At 31.5% G+C, this 16,924-nt stretch overlaps 1 protein-coding gene across 9 annotated transcripts in view; it reads right to left on the bottom strand.

Moving 5' to 3' along the window:
• Sara (Smad anchor for receptor activation) overlaps positions 1 to 16,924 on the bottom strand; it is a 188,361-nt gene that overhangs the window by 122,669 nt on the left and 48,768 nt on the right. For 8 of the 9 annotated variants that reach the window (XR_015545342.1, XM_087406959.1, XM_087406960.1 and 5 more), the window contains 2 exons: positions 15,109 to 15,338; positions 14,844 to 14,943 (listed from right to left, as the gene is read on the bottom strand). The exons of the other annotated variant lie outside the window; for it this stretch is intronic. Coding sequence is in view for 7 of the 8 variants with exons in the window: in XM_087406959.1 (XP_087263085.1) it covers positions 14,844 to 14,943; positions 15,109 to 15,338 (330 nt within the window). In the remaining variant the exon portion in view is untranslated. The remainder of the gene's footprint in view (positions 1 to 14,843; positions 14,944 to 15,108; positions 15,339 to 16,924) is intronic. 9 annotated transcript variants of the gene reach the window in all.

A 16,924-nucleotide genomic window follows, 5' to 3' on the forward strand; every position in this document is an offset into this window, starting at 1 on the left:
ACATTAAGCCTCGTCAAAGTCAGGGATTCATTGTTCTTTAGTCTTTTCAAAACAATTCGGTTCACGCAAACAGGCACCGGCCACGGACCATCGAAAGTTCTAGAACAATTCAATTCGCGCACGCGAGCGCCGCGCTCCGACGAATACGTCACGCGCTGTCACCAATCCCGCGTACGGATTTTCTGTCGCGCATGACTGTTACGTTGAACGTCGCTAGAAAAGAATCGAAAGCGCCAATCAATTTTGTACAACCAATGCCATGTGATAATTACGATTGTGGCAAAATTTAATTGGATTTCTCCCAAGAAGAAAGCCCGGAAGCAATAAATGCTTTGATCTCGCCGGTCCTCGGGGCCTAAGATTGCTTAGATAGTTTACATCGCTTACACCGTTTACATTGCTAAAAGTTCTTAGAGTTCTTAGAGTCATAATCTCGCTTCGTAAAATCGCCGTGCTAACCGCTTAGTGAAATCGCGATAAAACGAATCTTTCGAGAAGTGCCGAGAAAATCGCCGAGATTTTCCATTACCGCAATACCAAAATATCATTTGGTAAAGGTGACCGCATTCAATATTCTGTTAATCTAATATTTAATTAATTATATTTTTTGACGTTGTAACTGAGCATATTAAAGAAAATTTTTTTGTTAAATTACAAAGAAACGGAGTTCTCTTTACTGTCGTGCATCATATCAACCTTGTGCTGTTTTCTCACTCGAACCTTTCCGCGCGGTGCGCTCTCGCACATTTTCTGGTCCTTCGAGCCGGATTTGAACTAGCGAGAAAGACAGTTAGACAAACGCCGCATCACTCTAAAATTTCACGTCAGCGCTCTCGCTCTGGTTCGCTCTCGCACAGTAAGCATTTTTTAAATATTACGCGGGCAAATATAGTATATATGTAATAATAATATGTAATAATAATATGTCTTCTTAAACACATTTTTTAAATATCCCAAACTATTCAAGAGAAAGAGGACGGTATTTGAAATAATTCATACATAAAAAAAAGAATAGATCTCTGAGTAGAATAGACTAGGGAAGTCACTATAAAAAAAAAGCGCACCATGCCATCTACTTTATAATAGTGCGGAAATGAGCATTTTATCATTTTTTTTTGTGATAGAAATCTACTTACAAATAGTTTTATAATAAAATTATTATATCAATATAATATATCAATATAATATTTTAAAAAATAATCGTCTACTTTTAAGTTCTTGCCAACAAATGGTTTGAAGGGTAAAATCAACTCTCATGTGTAAAGCGATGTTTAGCTTTCTCCGCTATATCTCAAAACCTATTCAAGATATAAAATAATGTTTTATACAAGTTTTATAATAAAATTGCCTATATTTATTCACGTCAGTGAAATTTTTTTAGAATATTAAAAAAATTATTTTTTTATTTTAAAAAATAATAATTAAAAATGGGTTAATTTAAAATTGATTGCAAAGATTGACGAAAGATTGATGAAGAGAAGACTTGTAAAATATAATATAATACATAAGGAAGTGGTGTGTGGAAAAGAGGGGATTGGTTAAAGAGAGGGAAAGTGATCAAGGAAAGGGAAGTATATGTCTGATTATAGCCTCTCAGTATCACTGTTTATTACGTCCATTTTTTTATGAAAATCATTTCCGAAATTAATCTTCTATAATACAGGGTGGGCCATCTATTGGTACGTTTTTGAATTTCGTCGTATGGCAACACCGAACGAGCTACAGACCCGAAATTTTGACAGTTTATTAGTCATACCGTCCGCGGCACGAAACAACATGTTTTCTCTTGAAGAGCGTTTTGAAATTTTAAAAACTTATTTTCAAAGTCAGTGCTGTGTCGCCGAAACTGTACGAATTTTGAAAAGAAATATGGGTCGTGATAGAGCACCCACCGAAGGAGTTATACGCAAATTGGTGAGGAAAGTTCGTGAGAAAGGGATGTTAGTGGATGACATTATATTACGACTGTTTTGAGTGAAATTGGCGCCGAGGTAGTCCAAAATGTCATTAATAATTGGGGTGACCGAATGGCATACTGTAAGGCCAGTAGAGGGAGCCACATGAACGAAATCGTTTTTCATTCTTGACGCGGATACTTTTAGCTTCACAACAAAAAAAAAATTAATAAAAAATATCAATGTATGCTCATTTGATCGCATTTTTAAAAACGTACCAATAGATGGCCCACCCTGTATAATAAAATGGTTCCATGTGATACGGTATGATTTATCCATTGATGATAATAATTAAAAATGGGTTAATTTAAAATTGATTGCAAAGATTGTGATTTGATTTTTATATTTTATGATTATCATTTTTATTGATTGACCAACACAATTTAAACTGTTGCTTATATAATTTATATAGAATTTGGGAATCCTGTGAGGGTCAGAGATGCTAGTGGAATTTCAAATTAAGTAACAATAATTTTCAACGACGTTGTATTATAATGAGACAAAGAGAAAGAAGACTCTTTTCGTGATGGACATTTATGTTATTATAAATATTTTGTAGACGACAATTTTTGTAAGTAGCGGCTATGTTTGATTTGCGATACTGAAGATGACCAAATATATGGTCGAAACGTTTATCAAGATATATGTAAAGTAAATTAATATATTTATTGCACTATCACTCTGCGTTGACTTTTATGCTCCTTCATTGTTAAAAAAAAAATTATTATTTAAAAAAAATATTATTAACGCGAATAAATACAGCTGTTGTAAAATGTTTTATACAAAAATTTTACAACAAAATTAGCTGTATTTATTCGCGTTAATATTTTTTTTAAATAATAATAATTTTTTTGTATATAATGAAAAAAGCTGAAAACTGCTTTACACATAAGAGGTGATTTCACTTCTTCAAACCGTTTTTGGCCGCAACTGATATTTTCTAAATTTATCTCTTTGTGTAAGCTATAAGTATACAAGTTTCATTAAAATAAGAATTTGACATCTCGCGAGATTCCCATAAAAATATTTCATCACTAGTTTTCAGCAGGTGGAATAATGTTTAAACGCACGTTCAAACAGGCGGCTTGTGACAGTATACTATGTATATTGTTGCTGAATTTGGTATTCCGAAACCTAGGAGTAATCATTTTCAAACTAATTGAGGATCAATATAGCGGATTAAGCAAGAAAATGTTAAATTTGCATGTTCATCGCTTCTCGCTTCCATATTGAATCAGTCATATTGGATTTTTCAAAACACATTTCTTTCGAAAGTGCATATAATAATTTGAGATCTTGAACGTTTATTTTCATTGCGCTGATTTTTGGCACACAGGCGATCCGATTGACGTGGAACTTCCTATTTAATAATTAAATGTTCAACCGAATTAATCAATTCAATTATTCCGAAACGACTATCTTAAAATTGTGTGATGTTTTAAAACGAAGCAATTTTTTCAGTTATACATGCACAACATATTAAAATTAGTATTATTAAATCTGTACATTTTGCCGATTCTTAAGAGGCTGTATCTCAGTTTTTCCATGATTCTAGCATGCCTAGGATCTAAGTTATCATGTTTCAAAGTAAATCTTACATTTTGTAAAATTTTAGATAACTATCGCCGGCATTAGCGTTATATATTGCATATGCACAAGGAGAGGTTGCTTGATCAAAATTTACATATCATGTGCACAATTGCCAAGTCCCGAACATTGGGCTGGAGCCCAAAGGTCCTTGCGCTGGAGAATTCATATTTTGAATGGAGGTCGGTTGATTGTTCCATTAAACAAAAAAGAGAGAAAAACAAAAAGGGTTTAATTAGTGTTTTGATCAATATTACAGACTTTCTTTTTATTATTAATATTTAATCAATATAAAATGTCTACACACAATCACAAAGACCTTTTTATTATTACAAGATTACATAGAATGCGAACACAATTACGAACTTGTTTGTTATTCGTAAAATAATATAAACTGTGAACATAATCACAGACTTTCTTATTATTTTCCACGTAACTTGAATATGTAATTAATAAACACCCCATGCGAGTAAAAAATTGAAGATTTTTCCCATCTGCTAGAGAACTAAAGATTAGTCCTGACAACTGGAGTCCAATCGAAATCTGGAGACTTGGGAACCGTGATCAAGTGGCGTGCGTGCGTGCGTGCGTGCGTGCGTGCGTGCGTGAGGGGGGGGGGTACATTTCATTTCATTTCACACATTGACTGCATAGATGCAGCGCGTCACATACTAAACCAAGAGGCCACTGTAGTAATTTTGTTACGAGTAGTAATTGCGACAAGTATGTGAGAAATGAGTAACCTTTCAATGTAAAACATAAAGATAAAGATTATATATACATATTAGCCCGATTGCGATTGCTTGAAGGAGAAGTAGGCTTTTCAAAATGTGCAGACGTTGAGCATTTTTACTGAAAGCGTCAAGGTTGTTGCAATCGATACCCTTATTCCAAGATGGGGAAACTCCCATAGTAAGTGCGTTCGGCATTGCAAATCGGAGGCGTCCGTTTGCTCTTTTACCTCGAAAATTGTTCGACAAATCGCATGTTTATGTTATGTCAACTCGTCTACGTTCGATATTAACATTTCTAGAGTCAATCGAGCTACTCGATCCATTCCAGATTCAAAGATCGAGCTTGCAGAGCTAATGCAGATTTTTGCGCCTAAATTAAATTCATAATCTGTATACTTACGATAATATATTCGATTGATTAACACATAACGTACATTCATCTTTTTTAATATTTCTATTTTATAAATAGTGTATTTGAACTGTTATAATGTCTGTCTACAAACGCTCAAACAAATGCTATCAAATAGAAATTGATAGAGTACATTATGTATTGTATAATATTTAACGAGGAAAGTAAGTTTTTAATTCTTTTCCTCTTTATGAATTTGAAGTTACGTATTTGAAAACAAAGAATTTGCTAGTTAATTTTTATATCGAAGCTTATGTTACACATATAGAATAAAATAAAATCAAACTGTATTAATATATTAAAGACTTTAACGAATATAGATCAAGTGATATATAAATTGTTGAAATTTATTTTGCAATATAGTATTTTCTTTTAGGAAAACACACCTTACATATAAGTCTGCTACATTCATATGTAATGATCTATTTTTAGTATATAAGACTATTATCAGTTTCTAGTAAAGCGAAAGACATTTTCAATTAATAAAAGACAGTTTGCAGCTCTGTAGCGTTCGGAATTAATTCTTAGCTCGGATTGCTCGACGATCACGTGATCAAGCTCGCCATCTACTAGATCGTATCTCAGATTTACCTTGCCGAACGCAATATCTAATATTGCTCTCAGAACTGCGTTCAGATTTCCCACCTGGGTGCATCTAGACACACAGAAAGCGTTCAAATATCTTTTGAGTGCCTTTATTCGGGTGGAATCTTCAGATTCCTACTCTATCCACCCGAGAGGATGGAATAGTGGCGTATTAAAAGAAACTTCCTATGCTATCCCAGCATATTTGATGTGCATTTTAGATGAAAATTTAAATTTCAGGTTGTGCCTGCGCGCACGCGCGCTATGAACAGTAATAAACCATAACTCAAAGGTAGCCAAGTATTTAATCATCTAATAAGTTACATAAGTCGAGACTTAAGATATTAGTAAGAAATTTATCTTATATTTATTATTATTATCTTTATCATTATTATATACTTACAAAAAAATACAAAGAGCATTCAGCCAAATGCGCAAGATGTTTTTTTGCGAATGTCATATATTTAAAATTTTTACGTTAAAGATACAAATTATAGACAATTCGGCCTATATCAGGCCATCTTCAGTACACAATATAAATAATATAAAAATAATTCGCAGTCATAAAATTAAAAGAGTTGAAATAAATAAAAGATCAATAATTCTTAATCATAAGATTAAAAGAATAAATTAACAATAAATTTTAGTTCAATTAACAGTCTACGCTTGTATGTTGTCGAAACATTCTTGCTATTCGTCTTAATGAGACTTTTATATTGAAACGTAAGAAACGCCAGATAATCATATTCTAATAAGAGTAAAGAATCCAAATTTTAAAATAGCAAAAACTGTTTTCTTTTTTATGCATCTATATTTTATGGACGTACCTGTGTTTGTTACAACGTCCTTAAATTATTCTCCATCAATATTAAGATTGTCCTTCTCCATGTGAGAAAAACGATTACATGAGAAGACAGAATTATTTTTATTTGTAAAAATAATGTTTTATCTGTGGATGACTTTCAGTGTATTAGAATATATACTCATCGTAGAGTGAGGAAGGGAGCTTAATGGAGGGGGTTAAAATTATTTTAGTTGAAAGGGGAATATTCTTAAATAATCGGTAAATATATAGGAAAAACAGTCTGTGTCACTTTGTTTATTTAATCCTAATTTCTGTTTTTTAATATGTAACATATCTCGGAAATCTTTTATAGAAAGTTCTGAGTCTAAAATATTAATGTTGTCCCAGATCATGTCCAGTCTAGATCATCTAGATTGTTCGTTATCTAATCGGTGTTGAGACACGACCGATAGAGCATTGGTTGATTTTTTGTGTCTATTTTATTATATTCTTTTATCCGCGTGTCCAATTTTCTTTTTGTTTGCCCGACAGGCTTTACAGTCTAAGCAATTGATTTTATATACTACTTCGGCGTGTACTTCTTTTTTTAACCAATCTTTCCTTGTTTTAATAAAATTATGAAGTGTATTCAATGGTTTGTGCGCAATCCTCATGTCAAATTTTTTAACTACATTTTTAAATTTTTTCGAGATGTTTAAGTATGAAACTACAAAAAATCTTTTTTCTATAATAGAATCTGATACATTCTTATTATTTTGCTCTGAATTTCTTTCTAAATTTTCTGTATGGAAAGTGATTTTATTCTATTTCTTATGGTGGAAAAAATAAAATCCAATGGATACCCATTGAAGAGGAGTGTGTTAATCATGGAAGAGATATTTTTTTCTTGAAATTTAGGATGTAATAAGAGTAAAATTCTGTCCAACTGTCCTATTATTACTCTTTTTTTATGTTCAACTGGATGATTAGAAGTGAAGGTCAAAAAACTGTCTGAATTCGTGGGTTTTTTTCAATTATCAAAAATAATTCTTCCATCATCAGCCAATATTTTAATTACTAAAGCGAATAAAAATAATATCACCATTATATTAAATTTAGACGATTACAAAAATAAAGTGAATGAGATTTTGTCGGATCGAAATACTTATACCAATGTAAAGAAAAATCTTATTAATAAAATAATCACGGAAATTCGCTTTTAACGAAATGGAAGAACAAAGAACGTACAGATCAGACCATCTATAAAAAATTATATTGTATGTTTCGGATGGAAAATTGCCAAGGATCTATGGGCTTCCAAAAGTGCATAAGGAAGAGAATCCCTTGAGAATAATAGTTAGCTACATAAACAGTACTCTCTATCATCTTACTATTTATTTAAAAGATTATTGATAAAAGCATAGAAAAAAATTTCGGTTATATTAAAAATAGCTTTGAACTTGTTAAAAAACTCAATGGCATGCCAATAGAGCAATTATAAGATTGTGTCGTTTGATATTGTATCGATGTACACTAACATATCTAAAGATCTGGTAATAAAAAACATTAAGATGGGCACGGATATGCTAGAATATCGACATTTCACTTGAGGAGTTCTTAAATGCTATTTCAATAATTTTCGATTCTTTTTAAATTCAACAATACAATTTTTAAATAAGTTTTTGGAATGCTCATGAGTTCTCTGCTTTTCCCAATATTGGTTCATTGTGTTACAAGATTTAGAAATTAATATTTTCAAGACTATCAATACAAACATTCCTTTTTATTATCGCTATGTTGACGACATCATATTAACAGTTCCACAAGATCAAATAGATGAAATATTTGGTCTTTTTGATTCTTATTATGAAAGAATGAAGTTTACGATTGAGCACAGTGATGATGGGGGAATTAGTTTTCTTGATGTGAGACTGATGATTGAAGATGAAAGAATTTTAATAATTATAAAAAACCCACGAATTTAGACAGATTTTTGAACTTCACTTCTAATCATCCATTGAATATAAAAAAGGACTAATAATAGGACAATTGGACAGAATTTTACTCTTATTACATCCTAAATTTCAAGAAAAAAATATCTTTTTCATGATTAACACACTTCTCAATAATGGTATCCATTAGATTTTTTATTCTTTCCACCATAAGAAATAGAATAAAATCACTTTCCTACACAGAAAATTTAGAAAAAAATTCAGAGCAAAATAATAAGAATGTATCAGACTCCATAGAAAAAAAATTTTTTGTAATTCCATACTTAAACATCTCGGAAAAATTTAAAAATATAGCTAAAAAATTTGACATAAGGATTACGCACAAGTCATTGAATATGCTTAATAATTTTATTAAAACAAGTTATGTCATCGCGTGTGTCTCGTAACGAATTTAGATATTTCCGCGTTATGAATTACTGTCTCAGGATGCAGCGATTCTCGTTACTATCACACCCCTGTCATCAATTATGTTACGTATTATGAATTGCGGAGGATAACTGATAGTCGCGGATTATATACTTTGACGTTATATTATGCGTTGCGTCGCTGCCGAGCGCGAAGTGGGGAGAGGGAGAGAGACGATTCGGCGTAGCGCGCAAGCAGGAAGATTGAATTGAAGGAAGATAGAATTGAAGGAGTGGCGGAGTGGTTGTTAGAATAGGGGAGGTATCAGAGTGAGAACGAGTCTCAGGTCGAGCGGCAAATCATGAGATGCTATTGCCGACGTATCGCATGCTATATAGATCTCTTATGATAATTGTCAAAGAATTTCGCTATTATTAATAATAAAGAATTTGATCAATAATTACTGTTCTCTTGAAACGGAATTAAGCATTGTTCTTTATCGATATGAGTCATCGTAAATTATTTAATTAAGGAGTTTATAAATTATTTGTTAAATTTATCATTGGCGTTAATGCTTCAGCGAATAATTATAATCATAGCAAAAGTCGAGATGATTAGCGTTCATTTAGCAAGGAAACTAATTATGGATCCGAGCAATTCGCGCCGTTTCATCATTTCATACCCTTCGGGAGGGGATGGAGGAGGATTAAGCAAAACAGAATATAACGCTAGATGAATTTCACGTTTTTATTAATAATATATCCGATTGATATTCGGGCGATGCGGAAATGTACAGGAACATTGGAGACAACCAGCAGGGGGCTAATAATCGCATTTAAAAAGCAGACTTGAAAGTAAATTGTAGCAAACGGATAGTGGCAAGGGGAACGAATTGAGCAATTCCTACGAGCGCGGTTAATCCATAAAAAAAAGGGGATGAACTGAGTAACGAGCGCGGTTAGTTCAGGAGAAAGGGAAAAGCTGAGCAGCTCCTATTAACGCGGTCAGCCCGAGGGGTATTGGAGAGAGAAAGTTTGAAAGAAATAAATTAACACATGTGTACTTTCTTCTTTTTGTATGTATTGCGAATATTGAGAGATATTCCAGTGTTTCAAGAATGACTAGCGACCCAACTGCTGCTGTGAACTAATCCGAACTAAAATCCGTGGTCTCGGTTTTCGTCCCGTTTATATAGGCGCCAATCGATGGCGTTCGTGAGTCAGCAGGAGCTCAAATTTCCCGGTGGAATTGGTAATACGTGCCGAATTTGAAAAATGATTTTTCCTATGCAAATATTAGTCACATCGTGCTGAAATTTGGCACGGTTGCCACTAATTCAATGTAGAAATGACTGATGGAATCAAATTAGGCTCGCGTCAATTGATAGGATTTTAAAGTAATTAGCAAATTAAATTTTGGGCTTTCTCCGTGATCCTCGCTGCTCTTTCCCCGACTCTCGATTGGTCAGCGCTCGCTAACAACAAATTCGCGTTTACTTATCTGTTTCAAGCTAATTAAAGCAGTCACGATAACCAAAAAATAGTGAAGCAAACCAAAAATATACAAACATAATGCTAAACATAATGCTAAAAACTTCAAAATTAACAATATTCTCAGGCGAAGCGTCAGAAATCCCATTAAAGATTCGGAGTGAAAAGCGACACGCGCGGGCGGTGATTGGTGCGCGATGGCTTTTTCTTATTCTGAGAGATTATAGACGTTGAGGTGTTTCAATCGGATTAGTTTTCTTAAATCTTGTGTAGGATGATAATGACATGACAATCCCAACATATGGAAACGTTTCTTAACTCCACATGGAATTCATCGCGATACATTGGCATGCGCCTCACGGGTGTTTTGATTGGTTCGCACGACACGTGTCACGCGATGTCGGCATGACAGAATCATACTGCGCCTGATAAGTTTCTTGCTAGGAATATCTGCAATTAATTAATCGAAATACTTTAGATAGACGATGTGAGATTAAATAGCAATAAAATAAAAGAAATAATTCAGCGCGAAACGAGAGGAAAAAAGAAGAGAATAAGATTATATCTCTACGGAGGCCAAGACATAACACAAGAAAAGACCGATTAAAAAAAGAAGAGCACGCCGAAGTAGCATATAAAATCAATTGCTTAAACTGCGAAGTCTCGTATGTCGAGCAAAAAGAAAATTGAACACGCGGATAAAAGAATATAATAAGGTAGACACAAAAAAATCAAACAATGCTCTATCAGTCGTGTCTCATCAGTTAGATAACGAACATGATCTAGACCGAAACAACATTAATATTTTAGAACTTTCTCAGAATTCTCTCAGAACTTTCTATAAAAGAATGATTTCCGAGATGTTACATATTAAAAAAATTAGGATTAAATAAATAAAGTGACACGGACTGTTTTTCCTATATATTTACCGATGATTTAATACTCTCCTCTCAACTAAAATAATTTTAACCCCCTCCATTAAGCTCCCTTCCTCACTCCACGATGAGTATATATTCTAATACACTGAAAGTCATCCACAGATAAAACATTATTTTTACAAATAAAAGTAATTCTGTCTCATGTAATCGTTTGTCTCACATGGAGAAGGACAATCTTAATATTGATGGAGAATAATTTAAGGATCGTTGTAACAAACACAGATACATCCATAAAATATAGATACATAAAAAAGGAAACGGTTTTTGCTGTTTTAAAATTTGGATTCTTTACTCTTAGAATATGAAAATCTGGCGTTTCTTACGTTTCAATATAAAAGTCTCATTAAGACGAATAGAAGCAAGAATTTTTCGACAACATACACAAGTGTAATTGAACTAGAATTTATTGTTAATTTATTTTAAGCTTATGGCTAAGAATCATGATCTTTTATTTATTTCAACTCTTTTAATCTTAATGACTGCAAACTATTTTTATATTATTTATATTGTATACTGAAGATGATGCCTGATATAGATCGAAACGTCTATAATTTGTATCTTTAACGTAAGAATTTTAAATATATGACATTCGCAACAAACATTCTGATTGCTTTTTATATTTTATGTTTGTAATTTGCGAGGCATTAGTAAATTTATAAATATATACACTTAGTCAAAGAAAAAGTGGTACAGCAGGAAAATTTATGAAACTTCATAACTCAGTAAATAATTATGATACAAAGTTATTAAAAAAACGAATGAAGCTTGAAATCTGTATTACGGATTTCAAGCTTCATTTTCATTTTTTTAACACCTCTGTATCATAATTATTTACTGAGTTATGAGCATTTGAAATTTCGTAAATTTTTCCAATTTATACGCTTTTTCTTTGACTTGAGTGTGTATTTTATTTATATATAATTATATATAATTTATATTAAATCTGATAAATTTACGTTACTATAATATTTGCTGTAACCGATGCTTATAGGACACTCTCTTATCTTAGAGTGCTTTTCAATTCCCAAACCGCTCGGTACTTCTCCGAGGCTCCGCCCACTCACTCAGTCAATCACTCACCCAGTAAGCAATCTGAATGCAGCCCAGAAAGGTGCAAGAAGTCGCCATACTGGGTCGAAGTGGTAAATTTTTTCTAAAAAAAAATCGATAGTGACAAATTGAATTTTTGCCTACTACTTAATTTTAATGTTAATTGTCGAGAAATATGATTTCCTTTTGGATAGTCACAGCCATAGCTACCCAAACAAATACAGTTTTACATAAAGTAAGAAAATTGTATGTGTTCGATCTTATCGCCATCGATTTTTTTTCAGAAAAAATTTACCAATTTGACCCAGTATGGCGACCTCTTGCACCCTTCTGAAGGGTATAGGAGTTTCTTCCGCCTTGAAACAAGAGTATTAACTATTCCATTGCAACAACAATCAACCTTGACGCTTTTAATAAAAATGCTCAGTCTGCACATTTTGAAAAGTCCATCTCCTCTTCAAGCAACCGCGATTAAGCTTAAATATATATATATAGTTTTTATGTTTTACATAAAATAAAAGATTATCCATTTCCCATACTTGCATCTATTGGTAACAAAATTACTACAGTGACCTCTTGGTCTATGCGCACATATTCAATGGCCGCAGCACAGACTTTTGCATAACGTATAGTGCACAAGAGAATCAGCCAATTAGAATTTTTCCTTTTCTTCCATTACATGGAAAAGAGGAACTTTGGTTGATTTTCTTATACACTATGTGTTATACATTATGAGTTGTATGCAAAAGTTTGCTACGGCCATAAGCTCTATACACTGGAGTGAGCCTTCTCTATGCTAACGATGGTGGAAGGCGACTGACTGTGCGAGAGTAACAGCTGTGCATGTTTGACTATTGCCTCACTTTATTAGTATTACCATTGTTAAAAACATCAACTCCAATTGTGCCTGCTATATATTGATATGTTTGTGATACTTAAAAAAAATTAAAATGGAAAATTATTGCTTTGTTAATAACTACAAAAGTATTTGGGTAAAAGGCAATATTACTTTTCATAAGTAAATATAATCAAAATTAATTTAAAATGTCTATGTATAGATTACGATATACTAGAGTTACTCTTTAATAATATTCAAAAAAATAAAAATGAAAAATAAAAATAAAAAAATAAATTATTTCTTTGTTGCTATCATCAGTAGCAATGATAGCATAGATACTCTGTTACTCTTATCTGTACAGACTTCTTTATCTGAGATAATATAAGTATAATACTCGTATATTGCAGTATACGAACATATTTTAAATTAAATTAAATTTAATTGTATTTATCTATAAAAAGTAATATTACCTTTTAAGCACACATACACAAATACTTTTTAGTTAACAAAGCAATAATTTATCATTTTAATTTTTTTTAAATATCGCAAACACAGACATATCTCATAATATCCCGCAACCCATACAATTAAGGTTGATATTTTTAACGATGGTAATACATAGTACTAAAGTGAGATAGAGATATACGCATGGCTGTCACTCTCGCACAGTCGGTCGCTTTCTCATCATCATTAGTGTAAAGAAGGCTCATAGAGGGTCTATAATAGAAATCGTATAATAGAAATCGGTCGTTAGATCTTAAATCATAGAAAATTAACCAATCATACTCGAATATGAGAAGAATAATCGATTATGATTGATCAATTTTCTACGATTCTACGACCACTGCGACTTCTATTGTAGACTCTGTATCACTTCAATGTATAGAACTCATTGCGCGCATTAACTCGGTTTCCTTTTCCCATGCGCATAGAGAAAACAACCCATGCTGCTTATGTATGAGGTTGTAAACAGATTAGATAGAAAACAATTCTAATGGGCGTATGGGACGAATATTACATTGCTGTTTTTTAAGGAACTTCAAAATTACAATTAAAATTTACGATATTAATACTTACTGCTGATTATTGCTGCTACGAATTCAGTATTAAAAAAATTTTTATGCATGAATATAAATATATATGGTGCGTTCGCCCGCCCGCCCGCCCGCACGCACGCACGCATGCACGCATACACTCCAAACATGTGGTATGCAAACTTTAATCAAACAATCTCTTAGTAGTGCACATCGGATAACGCGAATGTCGGCTGTAATTATCCAAAATCTTGCAAAATGTAGGATTCATTTTGAAACATAAGCACGTTAGAGTGATGCATGATCGTGATGTTATTTTAAAACAAAAGTTCTCCACTTTAAAACTTATGTGGTGACATTTCTCGCCTCGTCCTTTTGCACATGGAAAGCTGAAAATTGTATATTGATATTTTCAGAATTTTAATACTGCTTCTGATCTTCACAAATAAGATTATTATTCGTTCATTAAATGAGGCAAAAAATATCATTTTAATTGTTTTAAAGTTGAGGTTACACCCTTCAAAACCCTGAAAAATTGTCCTGCAATTCCTGGAGAAGCTGAGATAGTCTCCTAAAAATCGGCAAAATTTGTATATTTTAGAATAATCCTCTAATTTTGATGTGTAATATATTTAGGTAACGCTTCTTTCTTATTCAATTCTTTCAACATGTTAAATAAAAACCGAAATTTACTCTGACTATTGTAAAACTATTATACAATATAATTCTTATTGACTAAATTGATAAATTTTCTTATATACTGTGATTATATTTCTTTCAATATTCTGCATATAAAGATATGTCATTAAAAAATCATTTTGAAGATACTTCATGTATTATCAATATTATAAATATTATAAATATTATTAAATATTTTTGTATAGAAATGTAAAGAGAAAAATTAGTTTTTTTGAAAAAAAAATCATATTTTTATATTTTTCAATTATTAAAAAATTGAATAACTAAAAAATAGTACATTATTTAAATTTAAAAGGATTGCTCCGTTTTAATTTAAGAAAACCATATTTTTTAGGTAATTGAAATATCCTGTGTGTATATATAATAAGATTAATTCTCTTTACCTTTTGTAAGTAGATGAAAACATGAGACACAAACGCGGGAATCAATATTTCCCTGGTATTCTAATCTGTATTTCATATTGCAACATTTGTTACATAGTACCTGCAAAATGTATTGTAAATTTAAATATTGTTACAAAAAAAGAAATATAATATTACAAATTTGAAAAAATTAATTTATAAAATAAACGATTGTTGTTGTATTGCGTAATACATCAATCAATAAATAACTGATTTGTCTTTATTTTGTAATTCAATAAATACGTACTTTACCGCAAGCACGACAATGATGACGTCTTTTAAGTACAGTAAATTTAACATCACACAACATACAGCTAGGTGCATCACTATCTGGAATCCAAAATGGAGGCTGTTTTCCCAATACTGTATTACATTCGACTAAAGAGTTATCAGAAACATCCGACGAAGCACCGCGATCTTCATCAACAACATCAATTTCTGAGTGCTCTGGTACCTCTGGTGCAGTACTCGAAGATTCTGTTTTTTTTTTCAACATGAAAATTGAAATTGTATATTTTTATATTTTGAAAAACATGTGATACTAATTAACAAAACAAATAATTGTGAAGATATCAAGGTTTCTCGAGACAGAACATAGCCTATCAGCTATCAGTAGCAGAACAAGTTGCAATATAGCAACTTGTAACACAGCAGAAATCATACGATAATTTATTATATAATAGCATAAATACACAAAAATGAAGCAGAATACTTTTTAACAAATTAGAATATTGCATTTCCGTAATTAATTTGTTTAATAATCTGTAAAATTTACAAACAAAATTTATGAAATAGAAATTGAACTTTTATTTTGAGACCAAGTAAACAATTCTCCATAGAAAGAATTGTTATCAGAGTTTTCAATAATCAATTTAATATTTTCTAAATCCTATATTGGAATTGTGTCAGAAAATAAGCTGATAGAAACAAATACTACACACTTTATTTTCATTAGCTACATTTTGTAGTCTTTAAATTTACCTGAAGAAGTTTGAATACAAGAAAGATACGTCGTATAGCAATAAACGAAAAAACTATAGTTCGATATTGATGACATATCTAACATAATACATGGTATTTTTGTCATAATTTAATGACAACATGCTGTAATTTTATTGTATTTTTTTATTGTTATTTTTTTTAGACAACGCATGCTCGATTTCTACCGTGTTTTTGTCATTTTATCATGCAAGTAAATAAGTTCAATTTCTAACGATATTTGCCAGTATAGTATAAAATCATATTATGTTTGGATTTAATTTCTGTTGACATATTGTGCCAACACAAAATTATTATTTTTAGAATTTCTTAATTTTTATAACATTTTTGTAGCATATCAGGAAATTGTTTGCTTTCTATTGTATTTTTGCCAACATTGACTGAGACCATGTTTGACTGCTGCTGAAGTTTTGACAAGATAGTATATAATACACGATTTGCAATATGTGATCATGGCTGACCTGACAATTTGGGAACTTGCGCTAGCGCTCTCTCTTTCAAAAAAACGTGTATAAAATATTGTGAACAAAACTGATATACCAGAATTCTTTGCTAACTTTTTGCTTTAAAATAGTACAAAAAGAAATAAATATGAATGATTATGAATGTACTAACACTTATTATAACTATATAAAAATAAAGCGACCAAAAATAAGAAGTTAAATAGTTTAAGGAGATCTTAAAGGCATCCGTTTTACCAACTAAACACTAATTTTTGTAACGCATTTTCATATATATTTCTTTTACAGATTTTGGAATTTCTTTCTCAGAATTAAAACATACGCAAGAATTTTATTTTAGACCATACGTGAGAACACAATCGATAAATCATAAATTAAATGCCTATAATTGTCGCTGAATCTTTAATGCTTCAATGTGAATTATATATGTACAAGGTGTCTCGAAAGTTTTTGCCAATCGCTTTTGTGTAGATAGAGCGGACTAAACTGAATCAAAAAGTCCTGTACCATTTTGCAATTTTCGCAATAGTTAACAAGATATTAATTACTAAAAATTATCAAATATTGGTCTTATAATTTTTTACTCAAATATTATCAACTTTA

The sequence above is a fragment of the Acromyrmex echinatior genome, chromosome 6 (assembly GCF_024713525.1).
Source record: "Acromyrmex echinatior isolate Ae372 chromosome 6, ASM2471352v2, whole genome shotgun sequence".
In the NCBI taxonomy this organism is placed as follows: Eukaryota; Metazoa; Arthropoda; class Insecta; order Hymenoptera; family Formicidae; genus Acromyrmex; species Acromyrmex echinatior.